General features: G+C 40.8%; 1 protein-coding gene across 1 annotated transcript in view; it reads left to right on the top strand.

The window, feature by feature from the left end:
• Nucleotides 1-1,043: 1,043 nt before the first annotated feature.
• Nucleotides 1,044-20,192, top strand: part of BLTP3B (bridge-like lipid transfer protein family member 3B) — a gene marked incomplete at its 5' end in the record, with an annotated part of 94,392 nt that continues 75,243 nt past the window's right edge. The window contains 1 exon segment of the mRNA XM_079714798.1: nt 1,044-1,087. Coding sequence (XP_079570924.1) covers nt 1,044-1,087 — 44 coding nt within the window.

The raw sequence follows: 20,192 nt of genomic DNA, 5'->3' as shown, positions 1-20,192 counted from the left end.
ATTTTCACCTCTGTAAAATGTTGGTTTGGGGCTGGGTGGGGTGAAGGTGAAGAGCTGTAATAGTTCTCCCTGCTATTTCAACGATTTCCTTCCTTTACATAGAAATTTTTAAGTGAAATTTTACATCCTTATTTCTTTAGATACAACAACCTAGTGAGTTGGGTAAGGCTGATATTATTAATCTATTGTATAGAAGATTAAACTGAAGCTAAAAGTAAGTAAATTATTTTCTCCAGCTTAACACAGCTAGAAAATACTAGAGCCAGGACTTAAATTTAGGCCTTCTAATTCCCAGGTCCTGGGTTCTATTAAGGCACATTATCAACTTTTACTTCTCTTAGAATTTCTAGAGGAAACATCAAATTATAGCATTTAGCCGGGGGAAAAGCAGAATATCTAAGCAAATGATAAGACACTGAGGCGAGGATATGAAGAAAGCTGAGTAGGTAAAGAAAGCAAAGCAATTAGAGCCGTTTGTGGAGCAAATTCTGACAGGGAAATGAAAAAGAGAAGATGTGTATGAAGAACTCAGTGATGGAGACGGGAACATGACTAGAGCGTGGGGACAGAGGTCTAAAACCCAAGAAGCTTCTGGGGTTGGGAGTCAAATCACCCAACACCGTCAGGGTAGCAGACGACCAGCGCACTAGTCCCAGCGAGGGAGGCGGCGCAGCAAGAGCCCGTCAGGAGCCTGCGTTGCCCCGCCCCGCCCCGAGCCCGCCCCGAGCCCGCCCCGAGCCCGCCCCGCTCCGAGCCCGCCCCGCTCCAAGCCCGCCCCGCTCCGACCCTCCCCCAGATCTCTTAGGTGATGCTGCAGCCAAGATGGCGCCGGCGGCGGCCGCGGCTGCCTGAGCGGAATGCTCCCGGTCTCTGGCGGCAGCGGTGGCGGCTGTGGCCTCGGCCGGGGCCTCAGGTCTGTCCCGGGCGTGAGTGCTCACGCGCCTCTCCTCCGGCCGGGTTAACCCAGACAAAGAGGAGACGGCCACGAAGAGAGGAGGCAGTGAGGAACGGAGAGAGAGCGCGGCGCCCCCCGCTTCGGCACCATGGCTGGGCTCATCAAGAAACAGATCTTGAAGCATCTCTCCAGGTCAGTCAGAGCCTCGGGCGTGGGCGCCAGTCCGCTTCCGCCCTAGTCGGTTATCAGAGGCAACCTGCGGCTTCGGGGGCGGCGGGGACTGGCAGCTGAGCGGGAGGCGACCCTCGGGCTCCCCGCTCCAGTCCGGGCAGACGTCGCTGCCCCGGACCTCCCGTCGCCTGTGGCGTCCAAGACTGGCCTCACGAGTCAGTCCCCTGACGTGTTCGCCCCCGGACGGGTTCGTCCCTGGATGGGTTCGCCTCTGGATGGGTTCGCCCCTAGACGGGTTCTCTCTCCCGGCTGGCTCGCGGAGGAGCGTGTTGGGCTGCCGGGGGAGGCTGCGGACTGGGATCGTTGCCGACACGGCGTCTGGGGGCGTTTGGAGGACCCCTCTCGGGCGGTCCTGTGCGGAGGCTGCAGATGGTCTGTCACCCAGGTGCCCGGTGTCTGCTCGCCTCCATTCGGAGCTGAGTGGTTCCGTTAACCGAGGGCGTCTGGCGCAGTGTGGACTGTTAGGACTGAGAATTGTTTTCTCACTGAAATGTTAACCTTGTTATTGTTCTGAATTCACCTTACCTCGCCGTTCCCAGTCTGATGCATTAGAGGGTGTGCCTGTTTTCACAGTTAGGATTTGTTTTAGATAAATAGTCAGAGTTACCAGCTTTGGCGAGTTCTTTCTGGAGTCGTTTTAGCCCCACATCATTCGTACAAAGCAGTTTTTTTTGTTTTTGTTTTGTTTTTTGTTTGTTTTTTGCTTTATTTTAATCTAAGACCCATAAATTCAGGGAGTCAACATCTGTGGTAATAAACCCAAGACTTGTCATTCTTTCCATTTCGTAACGCGGTTTTAGTCAGAATCATGACTCAGTAAAGCTGGCAGTTTGTTACTGCCCCTGACTTCTCCATATTTGTCTCAAGACACAGGCTAAATGTAGGATCTTGTTTGCAAGTTGTTAACAGCGAATTCAAAGTGCTTAGTTATGACCCTTTTCTCTGTTATTTGTCTGTAAGTTAATGATTAATTTTAACTGATTTTAGGAAAACACTTGGGTGTGATGATATACTTTCGTAGTACAGACAATTCTTGATTTTCCAAATCGTTGTATACCACAGGTTATATAGGGAACCTATATATAGGTTATATATATTAGGGAACAAAATCATTATTTCTGTGATTCAGCAAATATTTTTCTCACTTATAACATTGAATAAGATATATTTTTTAAAGTAACAAATTATAGCAGCATTTATGAATCTACATTTCTTAACATTATCACTAATTGGAAAGTTTCTTTTAAAATTGTCCGTATAGTCCAATAATGAATTATCTCACTTTGGAAGATTTTATCTTTATTATTATTTTTTATGATTTAAGTAAGATCTGACTTATCAGATGTCCTCCAGCCTTTCTCATACACAGTTCCCACAAGAAAATTCAGACCTATAGAAAATGATTTGAATTTCTATTTTCTCACTCTCCCTAGGATGATAGTACTTAGCTAGTTCCATTCTAGATGCATAGGAGAAAAGTTTGTTCAGTCATTGAGCGCCTTAGGGCATTAGAGTTTAATTCTCTTGTAGAACTCCAGTTTGGAAGGACTCTTAAAAATTAGTTGTAAAGGTAATGGTTAACTTCACAAAACAGACACATTCAGAATTGAGCCTTGAGGATTACTTTTTTGTTTGTTTTATTTTTTAAAAATCTTTATTGGAATATAATTGCTTTACAATGGTGTGTTGGTTTCTGCTGTATAACAAAGTGAATCAGCTATACGTATACCTATATCCCCATATCCCCTCCCTCTTGCATCTCCCTCCCACCCTCCCTATCCCACCCCTCTAGGTGGTCACAAAGCACCCAGCTGGTCTCCCTGTGCTATGCGGCTGCTTCCCACTAGCTATCTGTTTTACATTTGGTAGTGTATATATGTCAGTGCTACTCTCGAGGATTACTTTTTAATCTGTATGATTTTCAATAGCTGTGTTGTAAATAACAATGATTTTTTTGAGATGAGTTTTTGAAGCACTTGAGTTTTCAGTTATTTCACATTTAAGTCAGATGAACTGAAGAGCATCAAATTCATATTCTTGATTAAAATATTAATCTTACTGCTGTTGCTGTCATTTGTCATCTCCTAAGAAAAATACAGTTATTTATAAACATAAAGGATGACAGTAGAAGAAACGAGGTGGATGTTGTGATAAATTATAGTTACTCAAATAGGAATGAACTTTTGAAAATACCTGGGTCAAGCTTAATTTTACAGGTTATTCAGTAATGAAGATGTCACTATACTGATCTAATCATCTGGAACACAGTTTGATAGGAAATACTTAGAACATATTACCTTCCAATACCTTTCTTATGGCCAGTGAATGGAACTCATGGCACCTTCTTTTTTTTTTTTTTTTTGCGGTACGCGGGCCTCTCACTGTTGTGGCCTCTCCCGTTGCGGAGCGCAGTCCCAGCGGCCATGGCTCACGGGCCCAGCCGCTCCGCGGCATGTGGGATCCTCCCAGACCGGGGCACGAACCCGTGTCCCCTGCATCGGCAGGCGGACTCCCAACCACTGCGCCACGAGGGAAACCCCATGGCACCTTCTTAACGGAGGACTTACCTGACCATACTCTTCTCTGTAGCGCTCATTCTCATCTGTCATGATATATGCTTATTTATTTGCAGTTCGTTTGTCTTCTCCACTGTATTTACGTAAATTCCATGAGGACAGGGATTTTTGTTGTTGTTGTTGTTGTTGTTTTACCAGTACGTGGGCCTCTCATGTGGCCTCTCCGGTTGCGGAGGACGCGCAGGCTCAGCGGCCATGGCTCACGGGCCCAGCCGCTCCGCGGCATGTGGGATCTTCCCGAACCGGGGCACGAACCTGTGTCCCCTGCATCAGCAGGCGGACTCTCAACCATTGCGCCACCAGGGAAGCCCTGTTGTTGTTTTTTGGAGTCTAGAATAATGTAGGCACTCAACGACTATTTTTTGAATGAATGAATGAATGACAACAATGAACTGCCTCTCCCTCACATTGCTGTTTTTTTTAACTAAGGCAAGACTATAAGCCACCAATATTATTGCAGATATTTGGCATGACCTATTTTCCTGTGGTTTTAGGGAATAATGGGCAATTGAATCATTGAATAAATGTGGTGCCAGTGTCCTGGAAAGGAAGGACTAGGAAAATGACCCTTTATATAAGGGGTCTTCCAGTAAGGAAGACTATCTAGGAAGCAACGGGAGAAAGAGAGTGCTTACTGTGAGCCTTGAGATTGAAGTATGGTGAAATTGTAAGGTTAAAACCAGGTTTACTTAGATATAGGGGCTTAAGAAACTGGTGTATTGGAAAAGTATGAAAGGGGAATTATTCTTAAGAGATTAACAAGTGCTTTAAGCAAATGCTGAACTATTTGAGAAGTGTAAATCTATATACTTGTTCCCTGCCTAATTGTTTAGTTTGTATTCCAAGCATCTCCTTCATTGTTAATGAAAACAGTACTGAAGAGGGAGAGTTAGTGTGTGTGTGTGTTGGATGTGGGGGTTGGAGTAGTTGCATTTTAAGAGAAGTGAAACAGGAAAAGCCTTTGAAGGAGAATTTACCCTGATCTTTCATACTATCACCAGCATAAAATATGTTTTGGAGGCTTCTCTAGGAGAGTATTTTTTTCAGAAGGAAATGGAAACTTCTAAAGAAAAGTTAGAACAAGTGTAAGAAAAGAAATAAGAGCAGGAGCTACCTTTCAGCTCAAGGCCTCATTACCTGTTACTGTGGTATGTGTACATGCGTGCTCCAGCAAAGGCAGAGGGGGGGATTAGAAGCTCGAAGATGGGGTATATTTAAGCCAGGACCTGAAAAGGGGTGGGGAAGATTTAGATACAAATGCTCCCCACTACTCCTTTGGCTCAAGGCATATTATGCTGGGCACAAGGTTTACTGGGGGGTTGGCAGGACAGACATACACCACACCTGGGTACAGTCTTTGTATAGTTTTAAGTAGTAGTTATCAAATATGGGTGTTTTTACCCCTCAGGGGACATTTGGCAATGTCTGGAGACATTTCTGATTCTCACAACTTGGCAGGGGTGGGGTTGGGGCAGTGACTAGTGGGTAGAGGCCAGGGACACTGCTAAACATCCTACAGTACACAGCCCAGTCCCCCACAGAAAGAATTATTTGGCCTATGTGTCAATAGTTTTGAGGTTGAGAAACTGGTTTAAAGTATACACATGTATGTCAGATTATTAAACTAGGGTACTATGCCAGTTAAGACTATATTGTCTGCAGACAACAAAAACCTGTTCTGTTTAACTTAGGCTGAAAAAGGAAATGTAACAGAAAGCTCTTGGGGTGGGTCACAGAATCTGGAACTAGACAACTCCTAGGGCCTAATTGGAAGCGTTCTTGAACCTCAGCACTATTGACATTTGGACAAGACAATTCTTTGTTGTAAAGGGCTGCTCTGTGCATTGTAGGATGTTTAGCAGCGTCTCTGGTCTCTACCCACTAGATGCCAATAGCACTCCCACAGTCTTGACAATGAAAAAATGTCTCCAGACGTTGCCAAATGTCCCCTGGAAGGCAAAATTGCTCCTGGTTGAGAACCACTGCTTTAGGGTGCTGTCCCATCTCTCATAACTCCCAATCTGATCTCCTGTCAAGTTTCAGATTCCTGGGAGAGAGAATCTGTTTGGCCCAGTTCTGTTTATCCATGGATCAATTAGCAATGGCAAAGGGTTATAGAGCAAAAATATGGTCATGGGGAGAACTATTTTGAGTCAGGCTTTGCTGCTCCATTTGGTGTCTTTAATAGGCAGTGAACTTAATTAGATTTCAGAGGGCCTCATTTGCTATGTTAAGGAAATTGAAATTGAACTTCATCCCAGGAGGTGACTGCTAATAAAGAGTTCCTGACAAAAGAGGGACATGATCACTAAAGATGCATGGTTATCAGTTTGGTTTGGAGTCCAGGGTTCAGGAGCAGTTGTCTGAGGTGGAAACATAGAGTCTCTAGAGGGGCTCTGATTAACTTAAGTAGAAAAGTAATGTAGAAGGATATCAGTATACCACAGAGGTTATGGGAAGGTTAGAGAAACAGACTTGCGAAGGGCTTGGATACAGGTCAGCTCCAAGGATCTAGGTAAGAGAAACTACTTGACAGTCTCAACAAAACTTGCTCCCTAAACAAAGGGGAAGGAACAAGTAGAAAGGGAGGGTGGCCTGAGAAGATTGTTAAATATTTGGAATATTTGTTAAGGAGATTAGGAAGGGTTGAGGGCTTGCATGATCTTGTGACTGAATGGCAAAGTGAAGCAAGGTTCGAGTGCCTCACAGTGTATTGATGGGATGGCTTAGGCTGTATAAGGATAGAAGGGGGGTGGGGCAGCCGATGATAGCCTGGGGAGAAAAGGAAAAAAACCCTCAAAAGATTGGAAATTTTATCTACTAGAAGAGCAGTTGAGAAGAACAAATGAGAAAACTGGAAGGATTAGATGTTTTGTCTGAAAGTGTCATATATGTTAAAGCTTAAGATTTTAGAGTAAGCCTAGTTTAGGGCAAGGTATCAGAAAAGGCCATGGAAGTGCATGGCTGAAGAGAAGTTAAGGTGCATGTAATTGGAGATGAATACTACTGGGTCTATAATTGTTCTTGTATCGGACATTCTTTTTTTTTTTTTTTTTTTTTTTTTTTTTTTTTTTTTGCGGTAGGCGGGCCTCTCACCGCTGTGGCCTCTCCCCTTGCGGAGCACAGGCTCCGGAGCACAGGCTCAGTGGCCATGGCTCACGGGCCCAGCCGCTCCGCGGCATGTGGGATCCTCCCAGACCGGGGCACGAACCCGTGTCCCCTGCATCGGCAGGCGGACTCTCAACCACTGCGCCACCAGGGAAGCCCCTCGGACATTCTTAAAAAGAAATACAATATAGATTATGTAGACTGTTGGAAATTACTTTCTCAGGACTTCCCTGGTGGCGCAGTGGTTAAGAATCCGCTTGCCAATGCAGGGGACACGGGTCCGATCCCGGTCTGGGGAGATGCCACATGCTGCGGAGCAACTAAGCTGGTGCGCCACAACTACTGAGACGGTGCCCTAGAGCCAGTGAGCCACAGCTACTGAGCCCACGTGCTGCAAGTACTGAAGCCCACGCACCTAGAGCCCATGCTCCTCAACAAGAGAGGCTACCCCAATGAGAAGCCTGCGCACCGCAATGAAGAGTAGCCCCTGCTCGCCGCAACTAGAGAAAGCCCGTGCGCAGAAACAAAGACCCACTGCGGCCAAAAATAAATAAATTAAATAAATAAATAAATATTCTAAAAATAAAAAGCTTTAAAAAAAGAAATTATTTTCTCAAATTATAATTTCATATAATTATTGACAGGCTAATTATTTACATTTTTCCCTTTTAAAGTTCAATAAATAATTTTTGAGAGTTTATATGTACCAGGTTATTGAGAACTGGGCATTAGAGATACATGGTCTCAGCTCTTGGAAAATTTCAGTGATTCCTCTTCTGGCATAAGAAGCATGAATAGGATCACTAAATGTAACCTATTTCTAGAACTGTACTGCCATATCAAATTTGTGAGATTTGGTTTACTTGGATGAGGCAACTGGGAGAAGAGTGAGTTAAATATTACCTTTTAGGATTATAAATAAATTTACTTTTATAAGTTTGGGGATTTTTTGAAGTAGTGTTTGGTTACTTAAATTGTATTGTTTTAAAAATAATCTCCAATAATGCTGATTTACTCCAATAATGCTATATATACTAGTTGTTTATTTAGCAAATATTTACTGAGTGCTACTTTGTACTAGGTACTGGTCCATAGTGCTGGGCAAAAATCCCTGCCCTCAATGGAGTTTACATTTTAATCAGAGAAGGCTGAGAGTAATTAAATGAATAAGTGAAGTACATTATATCAATTTGTGGTAAGTGCTGTTGAAAAAAATAACACAGAAAGGGGATAGGAAGTGCAAGGAGGCGGGGACAGAGTTTGCGATTTTAAATCTAGTGATGGAGAAGGCTTAATTGAGAAGATGTTACTTGAGAAGAGACCTGAAAGTGGGGGTGGGAACAAATGCAAAGATCCAGAAGTGGAAGCTTACCTGTCATTTTTTGGCAAATATATCGAGGCCACCAATATAGGTGAAGTGAGGTGAGGAGTGAGGTGAGTAGAGGAAGACGAGATCAAAGAGAAAACAAGGGCCAGATCTTGTGGGACCTTGTAGTGACTTTGGCTTTTACCCTGAGTGAGATTGGAAGCCACTGGAAGGCTTTGAGCCATTGATCACTGCAGCCAAGTGGGAAATAAATAATAGGAGGGCAAGGGCAGAAGAAGGAGCCCAATGAAAAGTGATAACTATCCAGATGAGAAAAACATTGGCTTGGAGCTAGGTGGATGCGGTAGAGTTGTTGGGATACATAGGTTCTAGATGTGTTTTGAAGGCAGAGCCACAGGATTTGCTGATAAGATGTGCATTGAGAAAGAGAACAGTTACGGATGACTTTGACATAAGCAACTGCCAAGATGGAGTTGCTGTTAATTAAGCTGGAGAAGATATGCAGGAGGAGCAGGCTTATGGAAGAAGATCGGGAGTTTGGCTCTGGATACATTAATTTGGATGCCTATTAAATATCTTAATGGAGGTCCCTTTTATTTGTAAGCTAATTTAGACTGCACCTCTTATAGTCGGGCAACAACAATGTCAGTGTTTTTTGTGTGTGGTTATCCTTTGGCTTATGCAATGGATAATTACAGAAAAGTGAATTGTGAGTTGAATTTTAGGGGGTGGATTTTTCTTTTTTTCTATTATGTACACTATGTGGAAGCATCTGAAATTGAGCAAGGTGCCCATTTCTTTCACATTAATTTACAACTATAACCAGATATTGATTCTTGGAAAAGTTACTTTTAGGAGATTGATTTGAAAACTTCAGGTGAAATGGAGATTGGATGCTTGGTCCATTGGATGTTGTAGTATTATAATCCTAGAATCAGAAGGTATTTGTTCCTGTCTCCTAGAAAGAGGTTATTAAAACATTGAGGTTTTTGACTTTCCCAAGGTTTAACAGATAGTGTTGAGTGGTTAAGTCACTGATCCAGCACCCTTATAATTTGATTATTCTATACTACCTGTTCAGGCTGTTGTTCCCACCTAACAGTTTGCTTTTCTTTTAGTTTTTGGCATTTCCCTTATTACTCTTTTATGGTATTTTATCATCCTCCTGCAATATCCCTTAGGAGATTCTCTTATTACTTGGGAATACTTTGACTTTGCAGTCCTTTGAAGCTTGGGAAACATAGTCTTTTGACTCAGCAATTCTTTAAAGTTGGGGAAGGACAATTTCTCCATTTATTTCTTTTTACTTGCATAATTTTTTGCAATATCACTTTTTTGCAATATTGCACTTTGCCTTAATACTGCAGTTTCCAGTCTAAACGTTTCCTTAGTAAGTTGATCTCTTATCAGTTTATATGCTTTAAAGTCTGCATATTATGTTACTTAGGATACATAATTTAATATTTATCAAAGATTGGTATTTACAAGTTGGTATTAGCTCACATTGAACGTAAGTTACAAGTGAAAGGCTTTATGACTATTTCCACGAGTAAAATATGAGCAGTTATCATATCAATACCAAGTTATTAAAACAAAATTAAGAGCTGAGCAAATTTGACTCAGAATATGGTAATTTATTGTTTGTTTGGTTTTTTTTTTCAGGTATTAGGCTTACTATTGATCTGTCTCATAATTCACTGACTTATTTTGAGACTTCTCCCAGTCAAAGAGAATGTTGTGTATAAATTTTGAATCTCTTTATTAGTCTATCCTTTAAGACTTCATTTTAGCTATGTGTATAATGTACTCTTTTTCTACCCCAGAATACCATTAAGAGAGGAATCTCTGGCTCCTTTTTGCCATTGCTATCATAGCATCATGTTGTTTTCCTCTACTGTTGTCTATTTATTAAAACAAAAGCTTCATGTTTATTAGTTCCATAGACTGTCATCTCTTTAAGGGTAGAATAACCCTGATAGGCTTTGAATTCTGAGTGCAGTAACTATGCTTGTGTTATTCACCATTGTATCTTTAGCATCTGCCACAGTACTGTGGTACATAGTAGTTGTTCAGAAACATTTTTAGCTGACTGGAGAAATAGATTTATAGTACTTAGGCCTTCATAGAACACATAGGGTATAAATACATGTATTCATAAAACTGAATACATTTTTGGCAGGATTAAAAAGTTGATTCATATCCAAAAAATTTAAATTAAAACTTTTTTCTAATACTTTAGTTCTCCAATTTACTTTTGAGTATATAGACGTAGTTTATTGCTGGATCGCTTGGTTTTGTGGGTTATTTTTCATAGGTAACTTTACTCTTTAATATTCTCTGTGAAATGAATGAGGATTATAGTTTTAACTGGGCCTTTTGGCAGTTAAAATTTTGACAATTTGTATTTCTAGGTTGCTTGTCTTTTAGAGTGCTTGTGCTAATTGGTTTCATTTAATGTTGAATTGTACAGTTCAGTCTTTTTATAACTTTTGTACAATATAGCTATCTCATTTTTGTTAAATATTATTTTTAATATAAAAATTTTTAAATACTGATTTAATAGAGTAGTAGTGCTACCAGTGGTAGAGAGAATGAAGAAAATCATAAATGATAATTTATCTTAGAATTTAACCAGCATTTGCCTTTAGTTAATCCAGTGTGAAATACAATTGTATTTTCTTTAAAGTGCATCAGAGCTAAATATTTTTATCATATCATTCCTTTCCTCTTCCTTCCCTTAAACTTGCTCCCTTCTGTGTCCCCTGTGTACCCATTCCCTGCAGCGATCCCTGCTGGCTGTGGTGGAGATTGGTGTGCTGTGAATTTCATAATCACCCAAATGAGTACCAGAGGAGTCTAAGAAACCCTGGCAACTGACTACTTGCTTTCACCACGAGTAGGGACCTTTTGTCTGAATTTCCTGCCCTCAGGTAATTCTTCTATTCCCCATTTTTTTTTTCTTTCTGTAGATGCAAGCACTTACTATGCCCCACATAAAGATACTTTGAGAATATTTTCTGATTCTTCTTCTTTTCGTCAGGCACCGACTTCATGTTTTTTTTTAAATTTTTTTAAATTTTTAAATTTTTTTTTACCATGTAGCTACAGGCTCATGCAATTCTCTTAGAATGTCTTCTAGTATATAAGGTTTGGCAATGCACTTAAAACTATAACCAGTTTTTTCTGATGTTGCATGAGTGAGTTTTATTACTTACAGGCAGCTATTTGAAAATAGTAATTAGCATTATTTACTCTTCAATGGGTTAGGCATCATAGTCTAATTTAATTAATGAGGTATGAAGGCTCTTTTGATAAAGAGGATGTTTTGATCAATTCACTGAAGGACTTAAAGAGTTTATTTTGTGTACTTAATGTTAAGTATAATATTTTTTAAATTAATTAATTAATTAAGTTTTGGCTGTGTTGGGTCTTCGTTGCTGCACACGGGCTTTCTCTAGTTGCGGCGAGTGGGGGCTACTCTTCGTTGTGGTGCTCTGGCTTCTCTTTGCGGTGGCTTCTCTTGTTGCCAAGCACAGCTCTAGGCGCGCAGGCTTCAGTAGTTGTGGCACGCAGGCTCAGTAGTTGTGGCTCGGGGGCTCTAGAGGGCAGGCTCAGTAGTTGTGGTGCACGGGCTTAGTTGCTCCCTGGCATGTGGGATCTTCCTGGACCAGGGCTCGAACCCGTTTCCCCTGCATTGGCAGACAGATTCTTAACCACTGCGCCACCGGGGAAGCCCTGTGTGTTCTCTTTTTTTTTAATTACATTTTTTATTGAGAAAAATTCACGTAACATAAAATTCGCCATTTAACCACTTTAAGGTGTTTCTTTAGTAAATTCATGATGTGATGCAACCTTCATTCCTAATTCTAAACCAGCACTGACTTTTCAGGTTATTGCTCCTGAACGGGTGGGGTGCTCCTGACACCTAGTGGGCAGGGGCCAGAAATGCTGCTAAGGTCCCAGACGAGAGAATTAATTTTCTGTCTCCAAAGTGTTGAGGCTGAGAGACCCCACTCTACACCATTAGAGCACCACACATCACATCCAAGGAAATAAACAGCCATTCAGTCGTGTCATCCCTACTGGTCTCAAGAATGTCTTTACAGCATTTTTATTTCAGTTCAGGAGGCAAAGTTCACATGTTTGGTCGTTAGGTCTTTTTAGTCTCTTTTAATATAGAGGAGTATTCTCTGCCCCACACTCAGACTTTCTGTCTGATTACTTTTTGTAAGAGTTCAGACCAGTTTTAGCACTGCATTCTCTTTCCATATTTTATTATTACCTTTTTTTATTGAAGTGTAGTTGATTTACAGTGTTGTGCCAATCTCTGCTGTACAGCAGAATAACTCAGTTTTACATTTACATATAGACATTCTATTTTTAATTTTTAAATTTTATTTTATTTATTTTTTGTACATCAGGTTCTTATTAGTCATCTATTTTACACGCATCAGTGTATACATGTCAATCCCAATGTCCCAATTCATCTCCCCCACCCCCAGCCACTTTCCCCGCTTGGTGTCCATATGTTTGTTCTCTACATCTGTGTCTCAATTTCTGCCCTGCAAACCAGTTCATCTGTACCTTTTTCTAGATTGCACATATATGCATTATATACGATATTTGTTTTTCCCTTTCTGACATACTTCAATTTGTATGACAGTCTCTGAATCCATCCACGTCTCTACAAATGACCCAATTTCGTTCCTTTTTATGGCTCAGTAATATTCCATCGTATATATGTACTACATCTTCTTTATCCATTTGTCTGTCAGTGGGCATTTAGGTTGCTTCCATGACCTGGCTATTGTAAATAGTGCTGCAGTGAACATTGGGGTGTATGTGTCTTTTTGAATTATGGTTTTATCTGGGTATATGCCCAGTAGTAGGATTGCTGGGTGGTATGGTAGTTCTATTTTTAGTTTTCTAAGGAACCTCCATATTGTTCTCCATAGTGGTTGTATCAATTTACATTCCCACCAACAGTGCAAGAGGGTTCCCTTTTCTCCACACCCTCTCCAGCATTTATTGTTTCTAGATTTTCTGATGATGCCCATTCTAACTGGTGTGAGGTGATACCTCATTGCAGTTTGATTTGCATTTCCCTAATGATTAGTGATATTGAGCATCCTTTCATTTGTTTGTTGGCCATCTGTATGTCTTCTTTGGAGAAATGTCTATTTAGGTCTTCTGCCCATTTTTGGATTGGGTTGTTTGTTTTTTAAATATTGAGCTGCATGAGCTGTTTATGTATTTTGGAGATTAATCCTTTGTCCATTGATCTCTTTGCAAATATTTTCTCCCATTCTGAGGGCTGTCTTTTTGTCTTGTTTGTAGTTTCCTTTGCTTTGCAAAAGCTTTTAAGTTTCATTAGAACCCATTTGTTTATTTTTGTTTTTATTTCCATTACTCTAGGAGGTGGATCAAAAAAGATCTTGCTGTGTTTTATGTCAAAGAGTGTTCTTCCTATGTTTTCCTCTAAGAGTTTTATAGTGTCCGGTCTTACATTTAGGTCTCTAATCCATTTTGAGTTTATTTTTGTGTATGGTCTTAGGGAGTGTTCTAATTTCATTCTTTTACATGTAGCTGTCCAGTTTTCCCAGCACCACTTATTGAAGAGACTGTCTTTTCTCCATTGTATACCCTTGCCTCCTTTGTCATAGATTAGTTGACCATAGGTGTGTGGGTTTATCTCTTTCTATCCTGTTCCATTGATCTATATTTCTGTTTTTGTGCCAGTACCATACTGTCTTGATTACTGTAGCTTGTAGTATAGTCTGAAGTCCAGGAGCCTGATTCCTCCAGCTCCGTTTTTCTTTCTCAAGATTGCTTTGGCTATTCGGGGTCTTTTGTGTTTCCATACAAATTGTGACACTTTTGTTCTAGCTCTGTGAAAATTTTCATTGGTAGTTTCTTAGGACTTGAATTGAATCTGTACATTGCTTTGGGTAATATAGTCATTTTCACAATATTGATTCTTCCAATCGAAGAACATGGTATATGTCTCCATCTGTTGGTATCATCTTTAATTTCTTTCATCAGTGTCTTATAGTTTTCTGCATACAGGTCTTTTGTCTCCCTAGGAAGGTTTATTCCTAGGTATTTCACTCTTTTTGTTGCAATGGTAAATGGGAGTGTTTCCTTAATTTCTCTTTCAGATTTTTCATCATTAATGTATAGGAATGCAAGAGATTTCTGTGCATTAATTTTGTATCCTGCAACTTTACCAAATTAATTGATTAGCTCTAGTAGTTTTCTGGTGGCATCTTTAGGATTCTCTATGTATAGTATCATGTCATCTGCAAACAGTGACAGTTTTACTTCTTCTTTTCCAATTTGTATTCCTTTTATTTCTTTGTCTTCTCTGATTGCCATGGCTAGGACTTCCAAAGCTATGTTGAATAATAGTGGTGAGAGTGGACATCCTTGTCTTGTTCCTGATCTTAGAGGAAATGCTTTCAGTTTTTCACCATTGAGAATGATGTTTGCTGTGGGTTTGTTGTATACGGCCTTTATTATATTGAGGTAGAGTCCCTCTATGCCCACTTTCTGGAGAGTTTCTATCATAAGTGGGTGTTGAATTTTGTCAGAAGCTTTTTCTGCATCTATTGAGATGATCATATGGATTTTCTTCTTCAATTTGTAAATATGGTGTATCACATTGATTGATTTGCATATATTGAAGAATCTTTGCATCCTTGGGATAAATCCCACTTGATCATGGTGTATGTTACTGTTAATGTGCTGTTGGATTCTGTTTGCTAGTATTTTGTTGAGGATTTTTGCATCTATATTCGTCAGTGATATTGGTCTGTAATTTTCTCTTTTGGTAGTATCTTTGTATGGTTTTGGTTTCAGGGTGATGGTGGCCTCATAGAATGGGTTTTAGAGTGTTCCTTCCTCTGCAATTTTTTTGGAAGAGTTTGAGAGGGATGGGTGTTAGCTCTTCTCTAAATGTTTGTTAGAATTCACCCGTGAAGCCATCTGGTCCTGGAAGTTTGTTTGTTGGAAGATTTTTAATCACAGTTCCAATTTCATTACTTGTGATTCATCTGTTCATATTTTCTATTTCTTCCTGGTTCAGTCTTGGAAGGTTATACCTTTCTAAGAATTTGTCCATTTCTTCCAGGTTGTCCATTTTATTGGCATAGAGTTGCTTGTAGTAGTCTCTTAGGATGCTTTGTATTTCTGCGGTGTCTGTTGTAACTTCTCCTTTTTCATTTCTAATTTTATTGATTTGAGACCTCTCCCTCTGTTTCTTGATGAGTCTGGCCAAAGTTTTATCAATTTTGTTTACCTTCTCAAAGAACCAGCTTTTATTTTATTGATCTTTGTTATTGTTTTCTTTGTTTCTATTTCATTTATTTCTGCTCTGATCTTTATGATTTCTTTCCTTTTACTAACTTTGGGTTTTGTTTGTTCTTCGTTCTCTAGTTCCTTTAGATATAAGGTTAGATTATTGAGATTTTTCTTGTTTCTTGATGTAGTCTTGTATAGCTATAAACTTCCCTCTTAGAAGTGCTTTCGCTGCATCACATAGGTTTTGGATTGTCATGTTTTCACTGTAATTTGTCTCTAGGTATTTTTTGATTTCCTCTTTGATTTCCTCAGTGATCTCTTGGTTTTTTAGTAATGTATTGTTTAGCCTCCATGTGTTTGTGTTTTTTACATTTTTTTTCCTGTAATTCATTTCTAATCTCATAGCATTGTGATGGAAAAGATGCTTGATATGATTTCAGTTTTGTTAAATTTACCGAGGCTTGATTTGTGACCCAAGATATGATCTATCCTGGGGAATGTTCTGTGTGCACTTGAGAATAAAGTGTAATCTGCGGTTTTGGGATGGAATGTCTTATAAATATCAATCAATTAAATCTATCTGGTCTGTTGTGTCATTGAAACCTTGTGTTTCCTTATTAATTTTCTGTCTGGATAATCTGTCCATTGGTGAAAGTGGGGTGTTGAAGTCCCCTACTATGAGTGTGTTACTGTCGATTTCCCCTTTTATGGCTGTTAGTATTTGCCTTATGTATTGAGGTGCTCCTATGTTGGGTGCATAAATATTTACAATTGTTATATCTTCTTCTTGGATTGATCCCTTGATCATTATGTAGTGTCCTTCTTTGTCTCTTCTAATAGTCTTTATTTTAAAGTCTATTTTGTCTGATATAAGAATTGCTACTCCAGCTTTCTTTTGATTCCCATTTGCATGGAATATCTTTTTCCATCCCCTTACTTTCAATCTGTATGTGTCTCTAGGTCTGAAGTGGGTCTCTTGTAGACAGCATATATATGGGTCTTGTTTTTGTATCCATTCAGCCACTCTGTGTCTTTTGGTGGGAGCATTTAGTCCATTTACATTTAAGGTAATTATCGATATGTATGTTCCTATTCCCATTTCCTTAATTGCTTTGGGTTCGTTATTGTAGGTATAGTCCTTCTGTTGTGTTTCTTGCCTAGAGAAGTTCCTTTAGCATTTGTTGTAAAGCTGGTTTGGTGGTGCTGAACTCTCTCAGCTTTTGCTTGTCTGTAAAGGTTTTAATTTCTCCATCAAATCTGAATGAGATCCTTGCTGGGTAGAGTAATCTTGGTTGCAGGTTTCTCTCCTTCATCACTTTAATTATGTCCTGCCACTCCCTTCTGGCTTGTAGAGTTTCTGCTGAGAGATCAGCTGTTAACCTGATGGGGATTCCCTTGTGTGTTATTTGTTGTTTTTCCCTTGCTGCTTTTAATATGATTTCTTTGTGTTTAATTTTTGACAGTTTGATTAATATGTGTCTTGGCATATTTCTTCTTGGATTTATTCTGTATGGGACTCTCTGTGCCTCCTGGACTTGATTAACTATTTCCTTTCCCATATTAGGGAAGTTTTCAACTATAATCTCTTCAAATATTTTCTCAGTCCCTTTCTTTTTCTCTTCTTCTTCTGGAACCCCTATAATTCGAATGTTGGTGCGTTTAATGTTGTCCCAGAGGTCTCTGAGACTGTCCTCTGTTCTTTTCATTCTTTTTTCTTTATTTTGCTCTGCATCAGTTATTTCCACTATTTTATCTTCCACCTCACTTATCCGTTCTTCTGCCTCAGTTATTCTGCTATTGATCCCATCTAGAGTATTTTTCATTTCATTTATTGTGGTTTTTTTTTGTTTTTTTTTTTTGTGGTACGCAAGCCTCTCACTGATGTGGCCTCTCCCGTTGCGGAGCACAGGCTCCGGACGCGCAGGCTCAGCGGCCATGGCTCACGAGCCCAGCCGCTCCGCGGCATGTAGGATCTTCCCGGACCGGGGCACGAACCCGTGTCCCCTGTATCAGCAGGCGGACTCTCAACCACTGCGCCACCAGGGAAGCCCCATTTATTGTGTTTTTAATCGATGCTTGATTCATCTTTAGTTCTTCTAGATCCTTGTTAACTGTTTCTTGCATATTGTCTATTCTATTTCCAAGATTTTGGATCTGGGAAATAGAATCTTGGATCAGCTTTACTATCATTATTCTGAATTCTTTTTCAGGTAGACTGCCTATTTCCTCTTCATTTGTTAGGTCTGGTGGGTTTTTATCTTGCTCCTTCACCTGCTGTTTGTTTTCCTGTCTTCTCATTTTGCTTATCTTACTGTGTTTGGGGTCTCCTTTTTGCAGGCTGCAGATTCGTAGTTCCCATTGTTTTTGGTGTCTGTCCCCAGTAGCTAAAGTTGTTTCAGTGGGTTGTGTAGGCTTCCTGGTGGAGGGGACTAGGGCCTGTGTTCCGGTGGATGAGGCTCGATCTTGTCTTCCTGGTGGACAGGTCCACGTCTGGTGGTGTGTTTTGGGGTGTCTGTGGCCTTATTATGTTTTTAGGCTGCCTCTCTGCTAATGGGTGGGGTTGTGTCCCTGTCTTGCTAGTTGCTTGGTATAGGGTGACCAGCACTGTAGCTTGCTGGTCGTTGAGTGAAGCTGGGTGCTGGTGTTGAGATGGAGATCTCTGGGAGATTTTCGCCGCTTTATATTATGTGGAGCTGGGAGGTCTCTTGTGGACCCGTGTCCTGAAGTTGGCTCTCCCACTTCAGAGGCACAGCACTGACTCCTGGCTGCAGCACCAAGAGCCTTTCATCTACCCAGATCAGAATAAAAGTAGAAAGAAAGAATTAGTAGAAGAAAGAAAGAGAGAAAGAAAGAAGGAAAGAAGGAAAGAAAAGAAGGAAGGAAGAAAGAAAGGAGGGAGGGAGGGAGGAAAGAAAGAAAAGAAGAAAGAAGGGAGGGAGGGAGGAAGGAAAGAAAGAAAGAAAGAAAGAAAAAGAAAGACAGGAGGGAGGGAGGAAGGAAAGAAAGAAAGAAAGGAGGGAGGGAGGGAGGAAGGAAAGAAAGAAAGAAAGGAGGGGGGAGGGAGGGAGGGAGGAAGGGAAGGTAGGAAAAAGAGAAAGAGAGAAGATAAAGTAAAATAGAATAAAGTATGATAAAATATATAGCATTATTAAAATAAAAAAGTAATTCTTAAAAAAAAATTGAAAAAAAAAAAAGGACAGATAGAACCCTGGGACAAATGGTGGAAGCAAAGCTATACAGAGAAAATCTCACACAGAAGCATACACATACACATTCACTAAAAGAGAACAAGGGGGAAAAAATCGTAAATCTTGCTCTCAAAGTCCACCTCCTCAATTTGGGATAAGTTGTTGTAAAAAGAGGAAAAGGGGAAAAAGTCTTAAATCTTGCTCTCAAAGTCCACCTCTTCAATTTGGGATAATTTGTTGTAAAAAGAGGAAAAGGGGAAAAAGTCTTAAATCTTGCTCTCAAAGTCCACCTCCTCAATTTGGGATAATTCATTGTAAAAAGAGGAAAAGGGGGAAAAATCTTAAATCTTGTTCTCAAAGTCTACCTCCTCAATTTGGGATGATTCGTTGTCTATTCATGTATTCCACAGATGCAGGGTACATCAAGTTGATTATGGAGCTTTAATCCGCTGCTTCTGAGGCTGCACAGAGAGATTTCCCTGTCTCTTCTTTGTTCTCACAGCTCCTGGGTCTCACCTTTGGATTCGGCCCTGCCTCTCCGTGTAGGTCGCCGGAGGGCGTCTGTTTTTCGCTCAGACAGGACGGGTTTAAAGGAGCCGCTGATTTGGGGGCTCTGGCTCACTCAGGCCGAGGGAGGGAGGGGCACGGAGCGCGGGGCGAGCCTGCGGCGGCAGAGGCCAGCGTGACGTTGCACCAGTGCGAGGCGTGCAGTGCGCTCTCCCGGGGAAGCCGTCCCTGGATCCCGGGACCTCGGCAGTGGCAGGCTGCACAGGCTCCCCGGAAAGGGGGTGTGGACAGTGACCTGCGCTCGCACACAGGCCCGTCTCCGGGGTCCGCGCCTTTAGCCGCGGTTCACGCCTGTCTCTGGAGCTCCTTTAAGCAGCGCTCTTAATCCCTTCTCCTCGCGTACCAGGAAAGAAAGAGGGAAGAAAAAGTCTCTTGCCTCTTCGGCAGCTTCAGACTTTTTCCCCGGACTCCCTCCGGGCTAGCCGTGGTGCACTAACCCCTTCAGGCTCTCTTACCGCCGCCAGCCCCAGTCCTCTCCCTGCGCTTCCAGGATATAACTTTTTAAACTACAAAATCAGTCTTCCCGCCCTCACAGTCTCCTCGCCCATCCCCCCTCTCAACACTTTTATTGCAGTAACTTTTTATTGAGATAAACCTTCCATATGCAGCTCAATGATTTTTAAATAAGATTTTTATTTTAGAATACTTTTAGATTTGTAGAAAAGTTGTAAAGATAGTATAGAGTTTTCATACATCCCATATTCCATCTCCTGTATTATTAACATCTTACATTAGTATGGTACATTTATTGCAATTAATGAATCAATATTTATAAATTATTATTTACTATAGGGCATATTTTATTCAGATTTCCTTAGTTTTTTACCTAATGTCCTTTTTCTGTTCCAGGAACCCATTGTGAATACCACATTGTATATAGTCATCATTTCTTCTTAGGCTCCTCCTGGCTGTGACAGTTTCTCAGACTTTCCTTGTGTTTGATGATCTTGAGAGTTATGAGTAGTATTGGTCAGAGATTTTGCTCAGTGTCTCTCAAACAG

This window comes from Hyperoodon ampullatus, assembly GCF_949752795.1.
Source record: "Hyperoodon ampullatus genome assembly, chromosome: 11".
Classification (NCBI taxonomy): Eukaryota; Metazoa; Chordata; class Mammalia; order Artiodactyla; family Ziphiidae; genus Hyperoodon; species Hyperoodon ampullatus.
The sequence above is the reverse complement of the archived record's forward strand: the minus strand, read 5'-3'. Positions and strand labels throughout refer to the sequence as shown.